The sequence below is a fragment of the Podarcis melisellensis genome (assembly GCF_964234715.1).
Source record: "Podarcis melisellensis genome assembly, chromosome: 13".
In the NCBI taxonomy this organism is placed as follows: domain Eukaryota; kingdom Metazoa; phylum Chordata; class Lepidosauria; order Squamata; family Lacertidae; genus Podarcis; species Podarcis melisellensis.
The window spans coordinates 31,265,428-31,291,595 of NC_138545.1; the positions used below are offsets into that span (position 1 = coordinate 31,265,428).

General features: G+C 45.7%; 1 protein-coding gene across 4 annotated transcripts in view; it reads right to left on the reverse strand.

Annotated features, from left to right (window-relative positions):
• Positions 1-3,920: 3,920 nt before the first annotated feature.
• ASIC2 (acid sensing ion channel subunit 2) overlaps positions 3,921-26,168 on the reverse strand; it is a 381,636-nt gene continuing 359,388 nt past the window's right edge. The window contains exons 6-12 of one of the 4 annotated variants that reach the window (XR_014162415.1): positions 25,404-25,557; positions 22,487-22,578; positions 17,755-17,834; positions 12,699-12,767; positions 10,971-11,034; positions 8,334-8,592; positions 3,921-4,022 (exon numbers count right to left, since the gene is read on the reverse strand). Coding sequence is in view for 1 of the 4 variants with exons in the window: in XM_081885630.1 (XP_081741756.1) it covers positions 10,756-10,857; positions 12,699-12,767; positions 17,755-17,834; positions 22,487-22,578; positions 25,404-25,557 (497 nt within the window). In the remaining 3 variants the exon portion in view is untranslated. Of the gene's footprint in view, positions 4,023-8,333; positions 8,593-9,784; positions 10,858-10,970; positions 11,035-12,698; positions 12,768-17,754; positions 17,835-20,216; positions 20,262-22,486; positions 22,579-25,403; positions 25,558-26,168 lie in introns of those variants that run through there. The other 3 variants (XR_014162416.1, XM_081885630.1, XR_014162417.1) reach the window with 3 other exon arrangements.

Sequence of the window (26,168 nt, forward strand, 5' to 3'; positions counted from 1 at the left end):
CCTGACGTCACATGTCAGGGCTGGGGCAGGTGGGCATGGTCTGGGGGAAAAGAGTCTTGCAGGCCCAGCTGGGACTTGTGCAGGGCCAAATCTGGACCTACCGCAAATCTGGACCTACCGCAAATCTGGACCTACAACCTACGGCAAAAGGGGCTAAAATGGCGCCCTCCAGATATTGCTGGACTCCACCTTCCACCAACCTCAATGGTTACAGATAGGAATCACAGTCTAAAGGGTGCCATTGTGGTTACACCTGCTTCTTCTCCTGTTGCACCATCTGCTTACTGGTGTGACCTACCTAGCTGCTCTCTAAGCCTTTGATTTGAAGGAGATGGACTAAGAAGCTCTTCCTTCTGCTTCCAGAGTTCCCAGTATGAGCAAGGAGCCCACACATCACCACCATCCATCTCACTCTGCTCACTTCCAGGTCACGTAGTGATCCCACCTTTCCAACCTAAGAGGCTCACCCCACAACGAGAACCCAGGCAAAAGCATTGTGAAGCTGCTGACAAGTACAGTGGTGCCTCGCAAGACGAAATTAATTCGTTCCGCAAGTTTCTTCGTCTTGCGAGTTTTTCGTCTTGCGAAGCACAGTTTCCCATAGGAATGCATTAAAAATCAATTAATGCGTTCCTATGGAGACCGCTTGCCAGGCTGGCGGTGCGGAGAAGGGCTTTTCTCCCCACCGCAAGCCTTCAGCACAAGTACGGGAACAGAGGGGAAGGCGCGCAGCGCTTCTCCTCTGTTCCCGGGGCTTGCGGTGGGAGGAGGGTTTTTCCTCCCCACCGCCAACATTCAGAACAGCATTCTGAATGTTGGCGGTGGGGAGGAAAGCCCTCCTCCCACCGCAAGCCTTCAAGACAGGTCCGGGAACAGAGGGGAAGGTGCGCAGCGCTTCTCCTCTGTTCCCGGGACTTTCGGTGGGAGGAGGGTTTTTCCTCCCCACCGCCAACATTCAGAACAGCATTCTGAATGTTGGCGGTGGGGAGGAAAGTCCTCCTCCCACCGCAAGCCTTCAGGACAGGTCCGGGAACAGAGGGGAAGGCGCGCAGCGCTTCTCCTCTGTTCCCGGGACTTGCGGTGGGAGGAGGGTTTTTCCTCCCCACCGCCAACATTCAGAACAGCATTCTGAATGTTGGCGGTGGGGAGGAAAGTCCTCCTCCCACCGCAAGCCTTCAGGACAGGTCCGGGAACAGAGGGGAAGGCGCGCAGCGCTTCTCCTCTGTTCCCGGGACTTGCGGTGGGAGGAGGGTTTTTCCTCCCCACCGCCAACATTCAGAACAGCATTCTGAATGTTGGCGGTGGGGAGGAAAGTCCTCCTCCCACCGCAAGCCTTCAGGACAGGTCCGGGAACAGAGGGGAAGGCGCGCAGCGCTTCTCCTCTGTTCCCGGGACTTGCGGTGGGAGGAGGGTTTTTCCTCCCCACCGCCAACATTCAGAACAGCATTCTGAATGTTGGCGGTGGGGAGGAAAGCCCTCCTCCCACCGCAAGCCTTCAGGACAGGTCCGGGAACAGAGGGGAAGGCGCGCAGCGCTTCTCCTCTGTTCCCGGGACTTGCGGTGGGAGGAGGGTTTTTCCTCCCCACCGCCAACATTCAGAATGCTCCGCCCCATCGCCAGCCTTCGGAGGAGCCCTCCGAAGCCTGGCGGGGGGAGGAGGGCTCTCCGCCCCATCGCCAGGCTTCGGAGGAGGTCCGAGGACAGTGGGGAAGACGCGCTGCACTTCCCTGCTGTCCCTGGAGATTTCCCTATGGGCTTTCGTCTTGCGAAGGAAGCCCATAGGGAAATTCGTTTTGCGAAGCGCCTCCAAAACGGAAAACCCTTTCGTCTAGCGGGTTTTTCGTCTTGCGAGGCGTTCGTCTTGCGGGGCACCACTGTATAAAAATAATAATATGGGGAGAAGAAGCAAATCATCATAATCCAAAACTGTGGATAGCTCAATCGATACAACACATTACTCTTAATCTCAGGGTCGCCACGTTGGGCGAGAGATTCCTACATTGCAGGGGGTTGGATTAGATGACCCTCGGGGTACCTACCAACTCTGTAATTCTATGAAAAAAGCTAAAGCTGTTTGTACAAATAGTTCTGGACCACCAGGGGGAGCTGTAAGCTTTAGATTTGTAGGCCTAAGTGATTTTCTTTCTTTTTAAATTCCAGGTTGGGATTGTTTGGTTGGGAAGTTGCCTCGTACCAAGTCAGACCATTGGCCTACCTAGCTCATTATTGTCTACATGTATATTTGACCTTTTCACACCCAGGGCTCACTTTTAACCCAAACAGCATATGGAGACCCATTTCTTCATCTTTCACCATATACTTGCAGGGTGGTAGTGCTCCTGTTGTGACTCACCTTTGATTAGGCCATCAGCTGATGACCAGGGGTCTACATACATAGGCTAGCAGCAGCTCTCCGGGGTTTTTCTGGGCCCTACCTAGAGAAGCCCAAGGTACAAAAGGAACCTTCCCATTTTAGCCTCTGACTCCACACGCTGCTGGCATGTGCCTGCCTCCCCAAAGGGAATGTGGCCCTCAGGTTGAAAAAAGTGCCCCACCATGGCTCTCCATACTGACCTAAAGGACAGGAATCGAGCCTCTCCGCCTCAAGAGCCTGCCTGCCAGCTCCCAGCATCCGAGAGCTAGTGTGGTGGTTATAGAGTGTCAGACAAAGGTGAGGGGAAGCCAGGTCTCAAATCCTGACATGCCCATGAAGCTCACTGGGTGACTTTGGCCCAGTCACAGCCTCTCAGCCTAAGCTGCCTCACAGGATTATTGCAAGGAGTAAATGACGAGGGGAGAACCACGTACCCCACCTTGAGCTCACTGGAGAAAAGGTGGGATATAAATGGAATAAATAAATAAGAATAAATACCGTATTTTTCGCCCTATAGGACACACTTTTCCCCTCCAAAAATGAAGGGGAAATGTGTGTGCGTCCTATGGGGCGAATGCAGGCTTTCACTCTCCAGGCTTCAGGAAGCTCTGCACAACCCTAGGGAGCCTGGCGCGAAGTCGCACCAGTCTCCCAAGGGTTGTGCAGAACTGCCTGCATTCCGAAGCTTGGGGCGCGCTGAAGAGCGAGCCCAGGCTTCGCGCAGCTCTCCGCAAGCCTGGGGAGACCGGCGCAACTTCCCACCGGGCTCCCTAGGCTTGTGGATAGCAGGCTGTTCTTGGGGCCGGGGTCGGGGGGAGCTCAGGCTTCCCCTGCACCAGCCCCGCACCTGGGGGGGGGGGAATTTTTTTTTATTTCCCCCCCCCAAAAAAACCTAGGTGCATCCTATGGGGCGGTGCGTTCTATGGGGCGAAAAATACGGTCCCTATTTTTTGCTCTATAAGACACACTTTTTCCCTCCTAAAAAGTAAGGGGAAATGTGTGTGCGTTTTATGGAGCGTTTGCAGGCTGCGCAGCTATCCCAAAAGCCAGAACATCTCCCTCTCGCTGTTCTGGCTTCTGGAATTCAGTATATATATTTTTTCTTGTTTTCCTCCTCCAAAAACTAGGTGCATCGTATGGTCTGGTGCGTCTTATAGAGCGAAAAATATGGTAAATATTAGGGAGAAAGGAGGCTTGAGAGACACCCGCCCCAAGTTGGAGAACCTAGGGCAGAAGTGAGGAACTTGTGGTGCACCAGATGTAGCTGGATTCCAACTTCCCTCAGTCTCAGGCAGTGTGGCTCAATGGTCAGGGATGATGGGAGCTGGAGTCCATCACCATCGGGATGGCCACAGGTTATTAGGCATTAGGGCATTAATTTATTTGCTGCCAAGGAGAGGTGAATGGAGTCACCTGTTCTGGCCACCAATTCCCGAAAGGCTTGTCTCAACAGGAAAGCTTTACAAAGAGTTAATTAATCCACCCACTCACCCTAGGCTCTGGAACCAGACCAAGAAACCTCACAAGCCCTACGGCTGGCTTGTAACTTACCTAGAGAGTTACTTTGTCTTCTCTGAAAATGAAATGTCTCCCTGAGACAGAGAAAAATGTCCTTGTAACGTCGAATGATTTGGCACAGAGATGGGTCCTGTTGTTGAAAAGGGGCAGGAGATTAATCCAGCCCCGATGGGTACTTCGTTTGCTTTATGATGTCCCATACATCAGTGTCACAAAGGAGCGAGCCGATTAGCTGGACCTCACAGCTTTCTTGAAGCCTAAAGCCTCTTGAAAGACGCAGCAAGAGGCTGGTGGAGGGAGTGGGGAGGCAAGTGGGAGCCTTAGATCATGCACGGCCATTAGAAATACACCGGGCACAGAAACAGAGAGCCAGAAATACACTGGGCACAGAAACACCACGAAATAAGCAGATTCACACCATACATCCAAAGCACATCTCCTGCACATTTAAAGCATGTGACTTCTGCCAAAGAATCAGGGCAACTCTAGTTTGATAATTGTTGAGAGCTGCAGCTCTATGAAGGGAAAAGTACAATACCCAGGATTATTATTTTTTTTTGGGGGGGGGGTGCTTTAAATGTGTGGTATGGCTCTGCCCAAGAAAGTGAGGGTGACTGACTGCCTCAGGCAGCATAATTTGGGTGAGCCGGGATGCAGACAGATTGACAGGAACCTAGGGAGGCAGTCCACAAACCTCTAGATTGTATCACAAGTCCATCAGCAGGGAGAGGGTCCTATCATTGGGTGGTGGTGTTTGTTGTTTTGGTCTCAGGTACCAAAATGTTTTGGACTAGAAAATAAGACAGGGCAAGCTGTATCCCATGAAAAGCTGCTGATGCCAGGATACAGGGAGGTTTGAAATAATGGCTTGCTGTGCACTAACTCATCAATAGATCAATGACTGAACTTCTCATCTTCTTTGCAGCCCTTCTTTCCTGGTATACTCCCTCAGAAAGATACTGACAAGCTGAAACATGTGCAGAGGAGGGTGACCATTTCCATTCTGAAGTTCAGCTCTTCGCAGTTCCACACCAGTTTGCAAATTATTTGTTGTTAAAACCCTCATGAAAATTCATCAGCGCATCAGCGTGAATTTCTCCTAAGGTTGCATATGTTTACATGCAATTCTTCTGAGTTCCACACATTTTTGCAAAACCAATTTGCCCTAATGCGATGCATTTTTGTACATTATTTCGCAAATGTATACGGTTTTTTACACACACCTTATCCAAGCATATGCAAATTCGCACACATTATCCAGCAGGAGAAGCACATTGCAAATTGTGGGTGAAGCAAGGATTTCAAAGGGTGGCTGTGTTTCGGTTCACATATTGTTTTGGAATGTGCAAATTATTAGTATTATTATTCATTAAATTTCTAGGCTGCCCTTCATTCAGGGATCGCGAGGCAGTTTACAATATAAAAGCACAAAAATCACAAAGTGATTGCAAAACACACTGGGAGTGTGGGGAATAACACTTGCTTTGACACAATGTCTTCTAACCTCCCCACAAACAAATCCAAATGAATGCTCATTAAATAGCCCACATTGTCTAATCTCTCTGCAGGCAAATCAGGCTGAATGCTCAGTAAACTGGAAGTGTTTGCAGTTTGCTCTGGAAGTGCATGAAATATCATGGTTGCAGATCTGTTAATTAGGAATTGAATACCAGTGATGAAAGTACGTGGTCTTGGCCAAGTATACAGTATTGTCCTAGCATAAGGCTCAGCCATGGTCTGGGAGTACCTCCGTAAACTTCTTGTAATTCTCTATCACAAGTAGCTGTAACAGGGGTGAGGGACTTACGATCCTCCTGATACTGGAATCCAAGTCTTATCAGCTTATGGCCAACAATCAGGGATGATGGGAGCTGGAGTGCAATAACAAGTTAGCCACTCCTGATTTAGATGGAACATCACCCCATGAAGACTAAGTCAAACCTAACTCAAAATCTATGACACATATTCGGCACTGCAATGTAATTAGAGCAGATGCAAACTAAATTTATTGGGTGTGCCAAAAGATAAAGTAATTAATCTCCAAAAGTTCTGCATCTAATAAATCCCTAATTAATTCCTAATATAGAGAAAATGACTTCATTATAATCTTCCCTTTGACCAGGGGTGAGGAACCTTTCTGGCCAGGCAGATCTGCCCCCACTTTTGACAGGTGAGCTGGGCAACCTCAGCTCTTTATACAGCACCAACCGCCAGCGGATTGTCGGGCACATGGGAACTGCAGTCCAAGAGGCTCTGTAAAGCAGTAAAATGCTGAGCATAGAACTGGCGAAGATGCTTTCTGTGGGGATCAGCTGCACAACTGACTTGGTTGGGCATCAACCGATTGGTGAGGATTTCAGCCTTGCTTTTGGAATGGATGGCTATGAGAGAAAGCTCCCCATGAGGAACTTGGTCTTGTAGCCGAGCCACCCACCTGATGCCACATGTCAGGTGGGTACGGTTTAGGGAGGCACCCTTTCCTTAGGCCCTCAAGTTGTACTTCTTTGTCAAGTGAGATCAGCAGCTCCCATGCAATTTTGGAATAGGATTAAAGGTGAATGCTGATAGAATGCCTGTTAGTTATAAATGGGGGTGGGGGGAGATACAGTGGCTAATGAGTATCTGGGATATAGCGTGTAAGGCATGCGCAGCAAACAAGGTGAAAATGGCTGCAAAAGGTAAGGTGTCTAGTAAGCAAGCTACAGAACCATACCAGGTTGTTCATGCTGATTTGGTTGGTTCACTATCGCCCTCTTTGGGTGGAAACAGGTACTCCATGGTTCTGTAGCTTGCTTACTGTGAACAATGGTTCCTCCAATTCTTCTCGATCAGAACTTTCAGAGGGTTGCATAGAGGCTTTCGCACTCTTGAAATCCTCTGAATCACCCGATTCAGTCTCAGACTCAGAATCAGGACCTTCATCAGTGGGTGTGGGTGGTCGCGGCAGCTGTGGCTGTTGCTGCTGCTTTTGCTGTTGCCTATCCTCAGTCTCATCACTGTCATCAGGATAACATTAGAAAATTCCCACATAGCGTGTATGATCAATTTAACTCATTTTGTCTAGGTCAGGGAGGGAAGGTTGATGACATATTCAATGATGAAAGGAGCACTTTTCTTACGTATTGGAACTCAAATGTACAAGATCATATGTATGTTAGGTGCAATTAAATAATTTTAGGGTTTCTTTTTGTTATATATTCATTGTTTTCGGCAGGGTGAAATGATAACAATAAAAAATTGGACGTATAAATATGAATGTCAACAGTGAAGGCAGAGCACGATAAATGCAATAAATACAATATAAACTAAGGCAGGCACCAGGACACAGGTATATGGGGAACACATCTGCCAAAGGAAGTAAGTCCTGATGCTTTTATTCTGTGAACTGCCTCAAGACCAGTATATAGGGCAGTATAAATTTAATAATAATAATAATAATAATAATTCCAAGTGCAGTTGCATAGCCACAAGGGAAAAGCACTTATATGTGCAGAGGTTCTTTATTATATATTGCTTTGTTGCATCTGGGTTTGTTTTTTAAAAGGAGCAAGAAATGGCAATTCATCAAACACTCTTTGGCAAAATCCTACATGCCTTCAACAGAGATAAGCAGATGAAGTCCTCTTGGTGGCACCACAGTGTCAATGTTCCACTTTGAATCCACTTGTAAGAGGCTTTTACAGAAATGACACACCTACCCTCTGGAACAGCCTCCCCCATGAGAAAGACGTATTACCTTTTCGCCATGTGCTGGAAACATGTTTTGTTCATACAGGCATGTGCTGACCACAGACCTTACTTGCACACAACACAGCCCATCAGCTGGGATTGCATACGTATTCCTGCTTTGCTTTGTGTCTTTATACGGATCTATTGTTTTGATTGTGCTTCATAGTTCGGTGTCACACACAGCTTCAAAACATTAGGTAGTATTTACATAGTTTTCAATTAAATAAATGGAGGTGACAGGAGGCATTCTTGGTGAAAGGGTGTTTCAGCTTTGCTGAAGCTGCAGGACACTCTTTAAGGCATGTTGTGTGTAGTTCTTGGGCATGTTTTGCTGAGGTTTAGGGCTTAAGACCTGGAAGCTAATTGTAGCTTGAAAAAAGACCTACTAGATACAGAAATGCTATCCACTTAGGCTGCACATCCTATTCCCTTGTATAGGGGAGAAAGCCTCATTGAACTCAGTGGGGCTTTTGAGTAGACAGGGATGGAATTGCACTGTTCATTTTCTTACTAGCTCTTTTGCAATTGTTAAATTACCTGCATTAGAGAAGCTTGCTCTTTCCACAGCTGGTTAGACACAATGCACAAACCAAATTCATATATACCTATTTCACAAGCCCCTTCTCTTCCACTTTTCCTCTATTCTTCTGGGCATTCTATGAGGAATATGTGTCATCTTTACTAGGAAATTAACTGTAGATAATCTACCCACCTTAGCTGCTTCCTGCTGCAATACTTCCCCCACAATCCTTAAAAGCTGTTCAGGCCAGAGGTCTCTTTGGAAATAGATCAAATAGCCTTTTATTCCTGGAACTGCTCCCTGATACATTGTGCATCTTCCAATGAGTATTTATGATGTGCCAGCACACCTTGTCCCACAATGGCACATTATCTGTAGATTTTCTAGCTTAAGCAACATGAGAGGCAAGCAGTTTTCATTTTGTCCAGACATTCCCTTCTAAACAACTGACCTAAAAGGAAAAGGGAGAAAAGGGGTTTCCTGCATTATTGTGTTGCTTTCTTATTGAAATTCAAACTTATAATGGAAGCCAGAAAAGGACCGTGTGTGTGTGTGTGTGTGTGTGTGTGTGTGTGTGTGTGTGTGTGTTGAACTATTGTTTGGGTTGAAATTGGGTACTGTCTTTCCATAGCAAATCCTATCATGTTCTGTTTTTTGTTCAAAGAAATCAGATTGGAATGCTCACCAAATACTTCAGAAGCAAGAGCTCATGGGACCACAGAGTTAATCAAAGCATCACACATGAGAAGGGATGTTGTGACACTGGATGCCATCAAACTTCAGTAAGGAAAATGACACTGATCAACACACTAAGAAATCACACAGCCAACATGATGCCATTCCTAAACAATAGTTGCTGTGTGGTTTCACTGGTTGCATTTGCACATAACACTAAGCCATGGTTTGTTTCAGCCATGGAAGAAATCACGTGATTTCAAGAAACCACCTGATGCCACAGACAAGCAAACAAGCCAAAGCTTGTTGCCATGAACTGTGGTTTATTTTCCAGATGATATTGCCTAGTGCCCCTGTATTTTGGCAAGTATCTGCAATGCAGTGGCTAAACAAACCACGGTTACGCAGAGTTAATGGGTCAGGACAAAAAGTCAAGCTACTGTTAAAACAAGCCATGGTTTGCAAGCTAACAACAAACCATGGCAGTTTGTTGCCAGAAAACAAACTATGGTGAGTTTGCTGGACTGGGTCTGGACATTCCAACAAACCACAACATAGCTAAATGAAACTAAGCAACGTAGCTACGACCTGAAATAGCTCAGTTGGCAGGTAGAGCACGAGACACTTAATCTCAGGTTCATGCCCAACGTTGGGCAAAAGATTCCTGCAATTGCAGGCGACTAGATGACTCTTGTGGTCCCTTCCAACTCTACAGTTCTATGAAACAGGAACAAAGCAGGCCACTGTGTCCGAGTGCAGGGCTGCTCACTTGGTCAGCAATGGATTAAACTCAATTAAAATGTTAAGAGCATGCTGACTAATAGTTTGAACAGAGCACCATGCTTCTCTTTTTGGTGTTAAGACAAACAAAGAATGTCTGCAAAGAGCACCCCTCCCCCTTTCTGCAAGTTCCCAGCTCTGGTCAGGCATCCGCGACGGTGCAAATAAACAGATGCAGCACAAACTGGCCCCTTCCACAAGACCACCTTTAATAGAATGAGGAAGCAGGGTAGGTCAGAATGTCGATTGAACACAGCCTCCCCCACGCCCACCCTCAGCCCTGAGACACACATGTCGTATTACACACCAATCTGAACAAGACGGAAGCTGTGGCTTACGAGTGCCAACGGGGCTGGTGTGTTCGTGGGTGACTATGTGTAGGGGGGCAGTCTGCAGCGGTAAGATGAGGGGAGCCATTTTGTAGCTGAGCCTGCTCACCTTGGTGGCCGGTGACTGGGTCCAGATAAAGGATCTCAAACAGGGCTCCGAAACCCTTTCACAGATTGAGATGAAGACAAAAGGAACAGTGGCTTTTTGAAGGTTGGTCAGGCCTCTGATTGTTCCTAACTCAGCCTGTGGTGTCATGTAATTGTGAACTCTTGGGCGGGGGGACAGGATGGGACGGGACAGACAGGGAGGGGGAGGGGACGTCTGTGCCGTAGCCTCCTCTTTTGTCGTGGAAAAAAAAGTAACAGCTGTTAGGACACGGCTTGTAAAGAAAGAAGAAAGTGGGGGAGATATTGCCATCAAAAAGACTGGCATGCAGGCTTCTTTTGTACAGTCATTGGCAGTTTATGAAATGACGGTTCCTTGGTTGTCGGATTTGTACAGTTCAAAAAATAAAACCACAAAAAACCGAGGCGCAGCGTCTGCTGGCGAAGACAACCCTGCCCTGCCCCTTCGCACACCCTCCTCCTCCTCCTCCCCTCCCTACGTGGACAGAGGGACGCGACTTGAGTCCAAAGCGCCTCTCGCTGGATTTTGGCAAGAAGAGAAAGAGAAGAGTTGGATGCATAGCAAATTCCTCCGTGGTCGTCCACACCCCAACCCACCCTGTGCGGTGAACCTGAGCAAGATTCCCTGGCTTCCGGGGGTGGGGGGCAGAGGGGGGGATAAGAGTTTCTGCCATCTGGATATCCATGGTGCCGAGAGGCTGCTGTCAGCACGCAATCTCATCCAGCGTGCCCAGGGTCGTCTGCAGGGGGACCGTCACAGTGTGGCTGATGGGATCGGAGTGGTTTGGCAAGGGCTCGCATGTGCTCTGGGGATGGAGAGAAAGAGAAAGAGAAAGAGAGAGAGAGAGAAAGGAAACATGGTGTGCAGTGCAGGGGCTAAAGAGACAGTAAGCACAGAAGGGCCTTGTTCAAATCTCACCTCAGTCATGAACTCACTAGGTGGCCTTAGGCAACCAATTCTTCCTTCAGTCTCAGCTCTCCATCTGCAATACGGGGATAACACATTGGCCTACCTTCCAGGGACATTGTAAGAACTGCTGAGACAATGCATGGGGAGTGCTTGGACCTGACTGAGAAGTGATATACAAATGCTACTTTAATATCTGCCCTAGGGGCTGGGAGGATCCAATTCCTCATACTATTAAGGCACCTAGAACTGAAACAGATTAGGAAAAGAAACTTGGAGTGGAGGGAGCTTATGTAAGATTAGCTTCCACTTTTGATGAAACAGCTGCACTTGTGATTTTCAAACACTGAATCCTGAGATTCCAAAGCAGCACTGTGGCTTTCAGCAAGGCAGTCTAAACCCCAAAAAACAAATCTAGCGGAAATGGTCATGGCAACCATGTGTGTGTATGTCGTGTGTGTGTGTTGTATATGTATATATGTGTTTGTTTGCGTCTGCAACAAATATCATACTATTAGTGTCAAAATGTACATTAATATTGGACACGAGCCATAAACATGCTTAAAGCCTCTTCATTCCACTAGAAGTGAGTTAAGCACTTATTTCAATTTCTCCATTGAAATAAACAGAACCTCAAAGTAATCAGCTTGTGAGTATTGACGTTTGCACCTTGAAACCATCACGCTTTGAAATCTGAAACAATCGGTTTTGAAATGTGCATTTTGTGTGGGCGTGTGTGTGGTGTCAAATTTGGAAAAGCAAATGTCTTTGGGGGTTTAAACAGCTGCAATCTGAAAATACGCAAGTAAGTCTTACTGAACTCAGAAATATCTCACACTGGGTAAACATGTACAGTATTCTGCTTTAAACCTGACAGCTCAAACTGAATTATTGGTAAAATTTTAAATCTGAGGGAGCAGAGAATCTGTAAAAATACAGAACACAATCCATCCAAATTTAAGTGTTGTGCAATACAAGCCAAAGAATGTTTATTCCAGGGTTAAGTTCCACTTTGTTCAGTGGGTCTTATTGTCAGCTAATATGTACAGGATTGCAAATTTAAAGACCCATTGATTTCAGTGGGATGGATTTAAGAACATGGTTCACACTCCATAGATATATGTGCTTAACTCTGGCTGGATCATGTCTGTGATTTATTTATTTACCATATTGGGACCTGCCTTGAGGCAGAAGGTGATATAAAATCCATACACACAAACACACAGAAACATGTATTTAGCTATCATCTGCGTTTTAAAAAAATGTCAACAAACCAAGATTATTTTGAATTGTGGGAAGGGACTAAAATAACAACAATCTAAATAAATCATGCACACAGGGCTCTGATGCAAACAGTCACATCCTCCAGTGTATTCCATAAAAGGTCTAATCTATCTTTTATTTCTGTGGCTAACAACTATTTTGCTCTTGACACAGCATGATGGATGTGTCTTTTTGCTAGTTTAGTTTAAGCTCACAAGGACCTGAAATACTCCAAAGCTTTTGCTCTTCTTTACTTTTCTTGAAAGCCGACAAACTTTCAAAACCATCAGGACCAATGAGCCCGTGTCAGGTAAACTCCAGCCTAAAATGCCTCACATTGCAGAAATGAATCACAGCTTCAATTCTTACCCACCCACGGAAAGTGAGCATTGCAGCGTAATGAACCAGTCTGGTTTGTGAGGGCTTCTTGTATGCCCTACACCTGCTTTAGGCCCAGGGAATCTCATGCTTACTTACCACATTCTCATCGTGGCTTCCTTCCTCCTCTTCCTGGCCAAGAAGATCTAACAACTTCTCCTTGATCAGCTAAAAGAAATGGGAGAAAGGGGGAGGCTCTTAGTCCCAACAGAACATTGGCACAGCCCATCCATCTGCAGATGCAGGGAAACTGGTCCTGTTTGCTTTATAGGAGACCAATGACTTATTCTGCTTCTGCTAGTCCATGCAGATAGTTCATATCATATTGCGGCTATGGAACTGAGGCTGAAAAAGTAGTTTCTCACCTATGGCCACCTAATAAACTTATCAAGGAGGTAAGAGTCAAAAATATATACTTCCAGTCTATACATTGGTACCTCGGGTTAAGTACTTAATTTGTTCTGGAGGTCCATTCTTAACCTGAAACTGTTCTTAACCTGAAGCACCACTTTAGCTAATGGGGCCTCCTGCTGCTGCTGCACCGCTGGAGCACGATTTCTGTTCTCATCCTGAAGCAAAGTTCTTAACCTGAGGTACTATTTCTGGGTTAGCGGAGTCTGTAACCTGAAGCGTATGTAACCCAAGATACCACTGTATCTCCTTTTACTTTATTTTTTTTTTTAGATGGTTCTCTTTCTTCCCGCCCCCCTCTCCTGGTGCTGAATTTTTGCTGATTCGCTACAGCTTCTAAGACCCCAGCATGTGTGCTGGAATGAGCAAGCTTGCCCCCTTTTCTTTGCCTTCTAAGGAGTACATGTGCCAGGTCAGAAGACCAATGATAAATGCCCGGTGGCATTTTTACAAGGGGCCACTATGGATGGAATAACTTTTGCTGAATCAAGCTATGGGTGCCCAAGGAGGGAAGGAGGTCAGAGGCCACATTAACCCCATTGTTCAATGCTGTCAGCACTGTAAAACTTGAAGCACCTATGAGAGGAGCAGCTCTGGCAGCAGAAGCAAATTTTCAAAAGTGAGGCATGGAGTGAAACCACAGGAATCTGAACTACACTTTAGAAATTGTAGACACGGGAGAGGAAGGAAGAGAGATGAGAAGGTGCAGGGTCATCACGGTAAGGAGAAGGTTGGTTTTCCTTTCCAACCTTGTTGCCACACAGACCTTTTAATTAAAAAGTGGATGCCATCCTTTTGCTTAATTTTATGTAGAATCCAGATTGCCGACCCATTTCATTCCAGCATCTCCCATACTGTCCTTGTGTCTGTTTCTAGACCTCATTTAGGGAACTGTATTTTTTTGTTAAAAAAAAAACCAATTGCAGTGCCAACCTTCTCAGGAGGGACTGGCAAAATGTCATTGAGGCTTCTCAGGGTGTCTGTCCCTTTAATTCCCCCCTTTATATGTTAAAGCTGCTTCTGCCCCTTTAATTAGTGGCTTTCTGTTTACTCACATGGTTGACATTCACCACTTCAATGGCTGGTTCTTGTTCCTTTTTTGTGGGGAGAGGGGCAGAAGGGCAATAATGACAGGTTTCTTCTTAACAGCCAGAGCAATTTCACTTTTATTTCTCCCCTTGTTTTATAATTGCAATTGCATAATAATAATAATAATAATAATAATAATAATAATAATAATAATAATAGCTGCAAATAAGAAAGCAGAAAGGAGATCCCCTCACTTGAAAGGGGACAGGAATCAGCTAATCAAAGTTGATTCAGGAATTCAGTCATATGAGTGAACAGGAGAAGTTTAATTAAAGGGGCAGAAGCAGAGAGGGAAAAGCCATTTTAAAAGAAAGGGGCAAGGCGGGAGCTACTAACAAAAGAGACTGTTGCAGGATTTTTATAAGGAATACAGGGCTGTTTTAACTGTTTCAATTACACTTCCAGTTGAAAGGTCCCTACTGTGAAAGCAACCCTTTCCTCAGTTGCTAACAACTCTGAGTAAATGCCTTTCTCATTTTCCCATCAACATCAGGACAAGACACTTGCCCCATTTTTTAATTTTTTTTTTACAGAAGACAGGTTATCAGACAGCAGTGGCGGGCACCACGCTGTGTGCAGAAGGACCATAGTCCACGTTCTGTGGCATAACAATGGCTGCCCAGACCTGACTGCCTGGGGAACTGGGAAGCGAGTGTTGCAGGAGCTGAAAGGTGGCGTGCATGGTGGTTGCAGAGCTCATATTTGGCTTGTTTTACTTTAGGTTTTGACACTCGTTCAACCCGAAAGGAATCCCAAAACGTAACCACGCAGTTTTACACAAATAGATGGAAAACCTTCAAAGTCTGTGAGGGTCCCTGGGAAAGAGAAGGCAAAGGATGACAGCTGCTGGTGTGCATGTGTGAGAGAAGATTCCATGAAGCATGCCTGCTTCTGCCTTCAGCATCTGTGAAAGCTGCTCCATTAAGGAAACTGGGACACTACCCCACCAGCCTCAGTCTGCCCAAAAAATCACGGAACTGTACAATTGGAAGGGAACCCAAGGATCCACCCAGTCCAGCCCCCTGCAAGGCAGGAATCACAGCTAAAGAATCCCTGTCAGATTGCCATCCAAATGCTATTAAAAATGAAGGAGGGGCAGACCCCTCTTGTCTGCCTACTTATTTACATCCAGTCCAGGTGCTGGCCCTGGCTGTCAGCATTTTCCTCCTCCTCCTTAGTCTCCCTGTTGCCCTTATAGAACTCAGCAGGGAGGGTGATGGGGACAAAACTAGAATTTGTTGGCCCTGCCTGGCTCCTCCTACTGCTGGCTGACCCTACCAGTCCCAGTGAACACCAGCCGCCGCTGTTCCCAGTCCACCCCACGGAAAAAGCTGCTTTAAGAGAGAGGCCTGCTTCTTCCAGAGCACCTAGCCGCACGTGCCAAACTCATGAGCTGGCATCCAGCTGAGCTGAACGAGGCCCCTGGCTAGGTGGCTCTGACAGAACTAGCACACAGCAAAGGTAGCTGGGCAGAGCGTATTTTAAGACAGGGGCCTCACAGGTGATCCTATGCCCAAATTTATCCACATGCAGCTCCCTGTATTTGGAGTTGCGGCACAGCAGGGTAGGCCTTATTTAATTTCAGTTTGTACTCTTAAATTCTAATAGGTTGTTGGATATTCCTTTATTTGATATAAGTTGTTTATTTTAAAGTTATATTTTTATCACAACATTTTTTTTGTATTGGATCAGATTATTATAAGGTGTGTGTTCTTTGCTGTTTCTTCAGCTTGTAAACTGCTTTGCATATATAGAAAAGCGGTATAAAAATTAAAAGTACTCTTATTATGCTCACTTTCTCCCCCCCCATTTTTTAATTTTTTTTTTTTAAAAAGATAAAAGAACTACAGTCATACCTTGGATCCCAAACACCTTGCAAGTTGAATGTTTTGGCTCCTGAACGCCACAAACCTGGGAGTGATTGTTTCGGTTTGTGAACGTTCTTTGGAACCCAAACATCCAATGGGGCTTCCGCGGCTTCCGATTGGCTGCAGGAGCTTACTGTAGCCAATCAGAAGCCATGATTTGGTTTTTGAATGTTTTGGGAGTCGAATGGACTTCTGGAATGGATGCTGTTCGACCTCCGAGGTACTACTGCACACACAATCAGAGAATCATCTCAAAATAGTCCACAGAGCTTTGTCAAAGCGTATATGCTAAAATAATCACAGTCTTAACAAATACCAGGTGATACATAATAACCTCCATTGCTTGGACAATTGTCCACAACTAAAAAGGTATTATGCCCACTTTCTATCTCTATTAATTGAGTGCCCACCTCTGCAATGTGCAGGAGGGTGGCCTGCGGATGACCAAACAGAGTGAACCAGGAGCAAGGAAGGTGCTCCCATCTTTCACTCTGATCAAGAGTTCCCTGGCCACTCCAGCTTGAGCTGCCCAGACAGGGGAAAAAGGCGTAGAGAACTGAGCAAGCAGGAATGAAGAATGTATAATGGGAAGCCTCTCCTGTTGCTGCCACTTAAAGGGGGGACAGAGCCAGGCCTAAGGGACTGCCTCCCCCTCCCCTTTACATCTCTCTTGTGTCTTGGTTTCTCTAAGGGCCATGCTAGACATCATGTTTAAATGCATCTTTACATTCAGCTTTCTCTTTAAAAAAATGCAAATAGAAATTGCTGGGTTATTAGCCAAATAATTACTGGGATTACAGCAAGTGGGAAGGGAGTCTATATCCCTCTTCTCTCCTGTTGTGATCCAAAGGAAAATTGTTCACTGAAGCTGCTATTCTCATTGTCCAAAAATCCCCCCACTGGTGGCAGCTGTGCTTTCTTCTTATCTTTGCTATAAGACTGGGATGGGGTTGGAGGTGGGAGTTCCTCCCAATGCAAATAGCAGCTTTGAAGAAGCATTTTCTATTAGGGCTGTGGTAGGGGAAGAAATGGTTAAATCTCCCCACCACGCCTACTGCAGTCCTGATAATTATCACATCCCCACATATGGAGGCTCATATTTGCATTTAATAAAACATGCAAATATGCATAATGCAAGTAAGCATTTAAACAGCACATCTATTTTGGTCATACAATTTTTAAAAAAATGTAAATCTGACATTTGAGGGAGCCTAATTTAAGTTTGGGGGCTATTGTTCTGCAGCCCAGATTTATTACTGAGGGTTCTAGTTGCACACAATTTGGTCTTGATAGCACACAAGACCCAGGCTTCACACTTCTCTAACTTGGTTCACCATTTCTGAGTTTATAGCAGAAACTTGAAATGTGGGTTTGGATGTTGTGCTTCGCATTTTCAAAATTCATTGCAATCAGGAAATCCCAAGAAATGCAGATAGCAGAATTTCAAATGTATTTTGTCTTGGAAGGAGAAGGCTGGGGAATTCAGGGAATGGATTTTGTAGAGAAAGCTGGGTGGGAATCGAAGGCCAGGAGAGGCAGAGAGAATGAAATGGGGCATGTCACACCACAACATTTTGTTGCAGGCCCCAGTCATTTATTACGTTTACATGCTGTTCTCTCTTTTTTTAGCCAGAAAAAACCTCGAGGCAGCTTCAAAAGAAAATACAAGGGAGCCAAAGGAAGCTTAAGTATCTAGGCACTTGATGGGGTCAGAGAGGAGGGGCTGGATGGCACCTGGATGCTAGGATTACATATGTCACCACAGCAGAGGGAGGGCCACAACTTACCTCATAGATGTAGTCAAATATTTCCAGAATGGTAAGGATACTAGCACCAATAAAAAGACCCATCTGACCTCCAATATCACCTGGAGAAGGGAAAGGAAACCGAAACAGACGTTTTATCCACACACTATTTATGGGGGTGTAGAGAATAACACAGTTTGGACCTATTGCAGATCTGTGCTCACCAGCTTTTGGGGCAAAACATGCTACCCTCCTTCAAGCAGTTCAGTTCAGGAGCAGAGCAGAGGCTTCCCTGGTTTCTAGCAAAAGCTTTGCAGAATGTTGTTTGGCTGGGCTTTGCCACAATCACAAAACTAGGCTGTGCAGGCACCAAAGCATGTTCAAAGCAGTTCCCCACAAAATCCTGGGAACTGTAGTTTCCCCCTCACAGGGCTATGATTCCCAGCATCCTTTTTTAAAAAATGCATTTAATGTAATTCCTATTTGGAGGAAGGCAGTTGTGTGCATTGAAAATGCTTTAAAGGTCTTGTGTGGCGTTGTCTCACTGAGCTACTGGGAACTGAGTACACTTGGGCCTCAGAGTCCTCTTTAGGCACCAAACAGAAGGGCATTTGCAATATCAGTTCCTGTGGTTGGCAGGCAGTAGCCTCCGAATTGGTCAACACTAGCATCACTACTGAGATCTTGGGCTCCTGGCTGTATGTGATCAGCAGAGCAATACAAGTTGCCTATTATAGTTCAAAGACCCTTCCTCTCTCCCCCCTTATTTTACAGTGAAATAAACGTATTTCAAGAAAACTGGCAATTAAATCCTCCCCATTGCCAGTACTGATGATGGAACAATTAGGAGGAATTAGTATGCCATTGATGGCTAACCTCCATTCACACTCATCAGGAAGTGATAAAATGGGTTCCACCTGCACACAGGAAGTGTCTAATTAAAAGCACAGCAGCACTTTAAAAAGTCTCAGTAGCACTTCTTCTGTCAACACTAAAAGGGGAAATTCTACAAGTGTGCTTTATTGTAACACACACACATCCCACCACTAAAACTCTGGTCTTGGGGGTGGAAAAATCTGAGGACCACACAGAAAACACCAGAATGCTGCAGATTGACAGAGGCATCTGTATCCTCCATGAAAAGTGAGTGAGTAAAGAATGACCACTCTGTGTGTGTGTTTGGTAGGTGGGAAGTCCTGGCGCAGAAGCTATGTTTGTGGTTGAGATGCTCAGTTTTGATAGTGGTGGATAGCATAGTGAGGTGGTGGCAATTACCTGATGAGTCACTGCTGCTACTGAGAGTTGGAGGGGAGGTCAGCAAAGGGCAAGTGCACTGGTGAAATCAGGTCAGCACTGCCACTGCACTGTACACCACTGACCCTAAGCCAGCAGGCTGCACCTGTCCTCTCGGATAAAATTAGAGTGGTACCTCAGGTTAAGAACTTAATTCATTCTGGAGGTCTGTTCTTAACCTGAAACTGTTCTTAACCTGAAGCACCACTTTAGCTAATGGGGCCTCCCGCTGCCACTGCGCCGCTGCCGCCCAATTTCTGTTCTCATCCTGAAGCAAAGTTCTTAACTCAAGGTACTACTTCCGGGTTAGCAGAGTCTGTAACCTGAAGCGTCTGTAACCCGAGGTACCACTGTACAGATTTGGCAAGGGTGATACGGACTGTCCCTTCTGCAAGCTAAAGCACCCCTACCCGTCAGCTCAGTTCTGATGGCTGAGCTGCTTGGAGAAGAGTTATCAACTTCTCCCAAAACCTACCCTCTGCCTGGAGAAGCATATTGTTTCCTTTCATACTGTCAGTAAACATGTTAAGCATCCATGAGATGCCTTCTTCCTCTCACAGCTTTCTGATGCTAATTTAAATGCAACTTAAAATGGCATTGGCCATTTCAGCTGTAGCACCAGACTGCTGATTGATAAGTACCTCTTACTGAATTCAACAGAGTTTATTTCCAGGAAATCATATACGTACAGGTTTATAGCTTTAATTCTGATGCTATCTGCTATCTGCCCATCCTCTCTGATTCCTTGGTTCTTGGGAACTTTTAGCCTATACCTCAGAGTATTTGCAATCTCCCACAGTTGTTGTTATTGTTATTAATGATCATTGATTACAATAATTATATTTCTTATATCCCATCCTTCTTCATAGAGATACTAGGGTGGAAAACAATGTTTATAAAATACAGCATAAAAAAAAATTAAAACCACAATTTACAGTAGCAACAGAATATGACAATCTATATGACAGCTGATCCTTGAATGAATATAAGGTGAGAGGCCATTGGAGCAGAAATGGGAAGGTAGTGCCATAGACCTGGTACCATTACCAAGAAGGCCCTGCTGTGTACTGTTATATGCCATCTATGAAGATGATACAAGGATCAAATTCCTTTTGAATTTCTACCTGCCTCGCAGTTATTGTGCTCTTGAAAATCTGGAATCTCTCTTCTATTGGCTTTTTTAAAAAAATGCAATTGTTATATTTGCTTACTTCTGCTACTCTGATTTAGGTTCTTGTTCAACGTCTATGAAGCATCTAGGGATGAATATGTTATTGAACAGATTATCCTTTCCCTGCCAGTAAAAATCATAGTTGTTCTCTATATAAACTGGTAAGAATCCCTCTGCTTATTGTTCAGAAAGAAAGAAAAGGCTTACATCTCCATGACAACAGGGTATATGCTTAAACGCTGCTTACAAAGGCCTTGGGACAAACAGACAGACATTAAACTCTCCTTTCTTTCATCTAAATAACAGACGGGCTGGATTCTGACTTTGACAAGTCAGGCGAGCCAATAATTCTTCATTGTGATGGATAGAAAGGCAAACTCTTGTCGACAGGGTAGGGGCGGGAGCAGGAGACAAACTGAGGCCACTGGTCTACAACAGAATGGAAATTAGCAACCAGGCATACGTGGAGGAAATAAACTCTAATTTAAATTGTCCTAACCTGCTTTCAGATATACATTCTTTCACCTTTTTAAATATTTCTAATTGTTGTTGTTTAGTCGTTTAGTCTTGTCCGACTCTTCGTGACCCCATGGACCAGAGCACGCCAGGCACTCCTGTCTTCCACTGCCTCCCACAGTTTGGTCAAACTCATGCTAGTAGCTTCAAGAACACTATCTAACCATCCTGTCCTCTGTCGTCCCCTTCTCCGTGTGCCCCCCATCTTTCCCAACATCAGGGTCTTTTCCAGGGAGTCTTCTCTTCTCATGAGGTGGCCAAAGTATTGGAGTCTCAGCTTCAAGATCTGTCCTTCCAGTGAGAAGTCAGGGCTGATTTCCTTAAGAATGGATAGGTTTGATCTTCTTGCAGTCCATGGGACTCTCAAGAGTCTCCTCCAGGACCATAATTCAAAAGCATCAATTCTTCGGTGATCAGCCTTCGTTATGGTCCATCTCTCACTTCCATACATCACTACTGGGAAAACCATAGCTTTAACTATATGGACTTTTGTTGGCAAGGTGATGTATCTGCTTTTTAAGATGCTGTCTAGGTTTGTCATTGCTTTTCTCCCAAGAAGCAGGCGTCTTTTAATTTTGTGGCTGCTTTCACCATCTGCAGTGATCATGGAGCCCAAGAAAGTAAAATCTCTCACTGCCTCCATTTCTTCCCCTTCTGTTTGCCAGGAGGTGATGGGACCAGTGGCCATGATCTTCGTTTTTTTGACATTGAGCTTCAAACAATATTTTGCGCTCTCCTCTTTCATATTTCTAATTACTGGCGGCAATTCTACACACTAAAGATTTGTTGGCAGAGTGTGAGGAGAATGACACATAGGATTGGGTAGAGGCCTCACTATGCTGGAAAAACAGCAGCTAAGCCACTGTCATGACAGCTACACCTCTGGTAGAACATGCCAGGTAGGCTGGCAGTAAACAACATTGCTGGAGCTGTTCTACTGGCAAAGATATGCCAGCAGAGTGACTGAAACAGGGCTTGGGTGACACAGTGCAACACAGGAACCTGTCTTATACAGAATCAGACCATTTGTCCACACTGACCGGGGATTGAACTTGGGCCCTTGTGCGCCAAAAGGAGATGCCCATATATTTTGGCCCCTATATCCCTTTTGATCCATGAGCAGGCCACATCAACAGCCCAACTTTACACCAGTCCACGGACATGGCACAAAGCATTACCCTCCTGTTGACTTTGATGAGAGGATGGAAAGATAGAAACCTCCACATCAAAGGCCACCACAGCAGAGCATACAGGATATAGGATGACTCAATGCCAAATCACACAGCACTCCACCAGTGGCAGAATATAGATGCCACACAGGGAGGCGATAACCCAGGTGGCGACGGGAAGCAGCACAGGACTGCATCTCTCTGGCTGAAGGGTCTTGCTTGTGTAATAAGCTCATGGGGGGGTGGATCTGCCGATGGGAAACAGGGAGGAAACTGTGCTTTGTGCACAAAGGGAGCGATTTGCACAAAACTGATTGGCCTTGCAACCCATGCTCTCAGCTGCTCCTTGCAGAGGCTGGCAACTTTCTTGCTCCAAGCATGCTGTGGACATGCCTGCAATTGGTATTCAAAGGAAGAGTGCCTTTGACCCTGGAGGTAGGATATAGCCATTGTGACTAGTTGCTGGGTGATCTCCCCGCCCCCGTTAAACTCATTTCCCCTCTGCCTCAAATTGCCCTCTACCACTGGAAGGGAGTTGGGCCAAAACCCCCAAATTCCATTCATTCACACACACACACACACACACACACACACACACACACACACACAGAGGATTCTTACTTACCAAGTAAAGCTGCCACTTCATATGCTTTCTTCTGCTCAATGGTCTCATAGTTGAGGGCTTCAAAGAATATATCGAGCACAAGAATATTCTCCCTGAGGAGAAAACAAAACAAAACAACACGGGCAGCCGAGAGACAGAATCAAAAGGAAGGAGCCGCATCCGTGAAAACAAATAAGCTTTCTGCTGCCATGGCACGTTTTTGAGTGAGCGGCGACGAGAGAAAACTCATATTCCAAATGGGTAGCCTGAGGGATGTGTTATGCCTGAGCAGGGGGTCAGGCCATCCCAAGGGAAAGAGATATTATGTAATCGGTAGGGAGTCTGTCAACGCGCCTTGCGGCTTCTAGACAACCGCAGCGTACTGCTTTTACTTACACCTCCTCCATCCTCAAGGCTCTTCCCCACCGCCCACCAAAAAACAAATAACAATATTCGGTTGATTAAAAAACATAAGCTGCTTGTAAGCTGCTACACTGCCAGCTCCTTTGGGACTTGAAAACCAAGGCACCAAATATTCCAGAGACATTAACATACATAAGAGCCCCACCAGATCTTGACCAGAGGTCCCTCTATAATTCTTTTTTCCACAGCAGCCAACCAGGCACTTCTAGAAGTCTTCTAAGCAGAGCTTGAAGGCAATAACACCCCTCAGCTGCTTCCTTCCTTCCTTCCACCCACCCACCCACCCACCCACCCCAAAACTGGAATTCAATGTTGCAGCATCTCTGAACCATAAGGATCCATATAGCCGTTGTGACTTTTAGCTCCTGACAGACCTCTCCTCCTCCACAGATTGATCCAATATGATTCGTGGGTTGTAGTTCTTTGGGTCTTTTTATTACATATTTTTTGTGTTTTCATCTTGTATTTTTAAGCTTGTGAACTGCCCTGAGATCTATGGATGAAGTAGTATACAAATTTAATAAATAATAAAACAAAGTCTCCAGAGAGCTCATGGCAGCGAGTCCCAAAAGAAAGATGTGTGTTTTGTGAAGAGGTACCTTAAAAAACAAAACAAAACAGCCCTGTCCTGATAATCTATTAGGAAAAATGTTTCTCTCTAAATTTTCTCCCCACCTTGCGTAATTTTGTAAGCCCCTGTCAAGCACCCCACTGCCCAAATGTATTCCTGGGTCCCCCCCCCCGCTACTACACCGACCCCTCCAGCCCACCCCACCCCCAATTTCCAAGTCCTTTCTCATAAGGAAAGTGTTCCAATCCTATGAATATCTTGGTATCCGTTTTCTGCCCCTTGTCTAACTAGTTTCAGTCAGGAGACACCAGTTGCTCGCAGCTGGTACGCACCATACATTTAACACCTCTCCCCGCCCTCCCAGAATCCTGGAAATGGTACGTTACCCCTCACAGAGCTACAATTCCCAGCACCCTGAACAGACTACAGTTCCCAGGATTCTTCATGGTAAGGATGTGCTTTAAGTGTATGGCATGTACACAGCCATAGGGCAGATTTCTCTTTCGGCCACCTAAGGTTGGCAGTATTCTCCCTTCCACTTTCCAGCTGCTCATTTGCCCCGTGTTAAACTAACGGGGCAACATGCACGTAGGTGTGTGTAACTCTAGAACTCCCAGATGTCAGTGCCATCGGCGCTCAGTCCCTATGGTGAGCTTGCAATACCAGCATCCAGTCGGCTGGCTGAGCAGACCATGACTGAAGAAGCCCAGAGCTCAGAGCTAGCTCATCAGCCTCAGTAACTTGCCCCGAGTGTAATGACTGCGCTTAGCTTCTGTGCCGCTTGCCTCGTCGCTGCCTTGAATATTGTGGCATCTGCCTGCCTTTTGACAATGCAACTGCTTCACCAGAAGCTTTCCCATTAGGAATTATAGGTACCGAGGTTCCAAAGGACCAGAAAAGACTGTTCATGTACATGGCAACGGCTGCACGGATACTACTAGCCCCAAGATGGAAGGAAGAGACAACCCCGACCAGAGAAGAATGGCAAACCAAGTTGATGGACTATGCCGAAATGGCAAAACTCAACTGGGAAGCTCAGAAATCAAGAAGACAAGAACTTTAAAAAGGAATGGGAAATATTTATAATTTAAATACGAGGTCATTGTAAGCAGGTTAAAACATTGGCATGATTTTAACCACACTTGTAATGTAACAGAATGTATGGATAATTTAGAAAAACAAAAAATCGGAGAACTATTGATATGGGGTTGAAAATATTATCAACAAGACCCATGGAAGGGATGAGGGGAAGTTAGGAGATTCAGAGTAATCTCGATATTTGGATTTTGAATTGGTTTTTGTTGTATGTTTATAGTTTTAAAAATCAAATAAAAATTTATTTACAAAAAAGGACAATGCAACTGCTTCCAGCCCCTTCTGTAGCTACATTGGATCTTGACTACTGCCAGCCTTTGACTAGGCACCCTGCCTGGGCCACTGGAGTGGATTTGCAGCCAGCTCCCTGACTTCCCAAACACAACAAGGGAAACCTAAACATTAGGAAGAACTTCCTGACAGTAAGAGCTGTTCGACAGTGGAATTAGCTGCCAAGGAGTGTGGTGGAGTCTCCTTCTTTGGACGTCTTTAAGCAGAGGCTTGACAACCATATGTCAGGAGTGCTCTGATGGTGTTTCCTGCTTGGCAGGGAGTTGGACTCGATGGCCCTTGTGGTCTCTTCCAACTCTATGATTCTATGATTCTATGAACAGCCTAGAGACTGACCTAGTTGAGGCCTGGCAATCAATCACATGTAATGGACTTCCATGTGGAGGAGACCCATTAAAATTACTGGACGCAAAGCGGTCATGTCCATTAACTTTAATGGGTCTACTCTGAGCAGGGCTAACACTGGCTACAACCCTCTGTGTTGGGACACCACAAGCAAGAGCCTCTCACTGGGCCGCTTAGCATCATTCTAGCCCTGACCGGAATGGGCCTACTTACGAGATGTATTTCTCTGACTTGTTGAACTTTTTCTCAAGGTACTTGGCCGAGGTCTTGCTGGGGATCTTCACCATGGAGAGTTCCTTGTTGTAGCGCGTCAAATTGCACGGCATTTGGCACACACAGTAACTGCTGTCCTTTTCACCAAGAACCACTGCAAGGCAAAGTGGGGAACAGATAGATGGGTTATCTGTGGAACTACCAACTCAGAGATGCAAGCGTAAGGGGAGTTTTTGCTTTGCTCGCCATCAAGGGTCCATTCTAGGCTGGCGTGAGGAAACCTTTTGGACCCGATGGGCCAAATTGCTGTCTGTTCCCCTTCTCACAGGCCAACTCTTGACATGTGGGCAGGACAACTCATCTGTCAGAGTACCTTCAGCAAGTGGCTGCTGGGCACTTGGGAACTGTAGCACAAGGGGCCTTTTGACAGCCCTGTGCTTGGCATGCTTCTTCACCAGCCAGATTCATCTCTTCTCCTGCTTCAGCTTCTGCCTCTAATTATTGACTTTCCTCTGTCACAGACTCTCCCAAGCTCACTAGATAGATAGATAGATAGATAGATAGATAGATAGATAGATAGATTCTTTATTGTCATTACACAAGTGCAACAATTGCACAAGTGCAACAAAATTGGATGCCATCCCTTAAAAAACAACAAAAGCAAAACAACAACAACAACCAAACAAACCACATTCCAGCCACACCCACACCCACACCCATCAAACTCCCAGGTCACACTATCGAGTTACAGCATTCAAAAAGGCC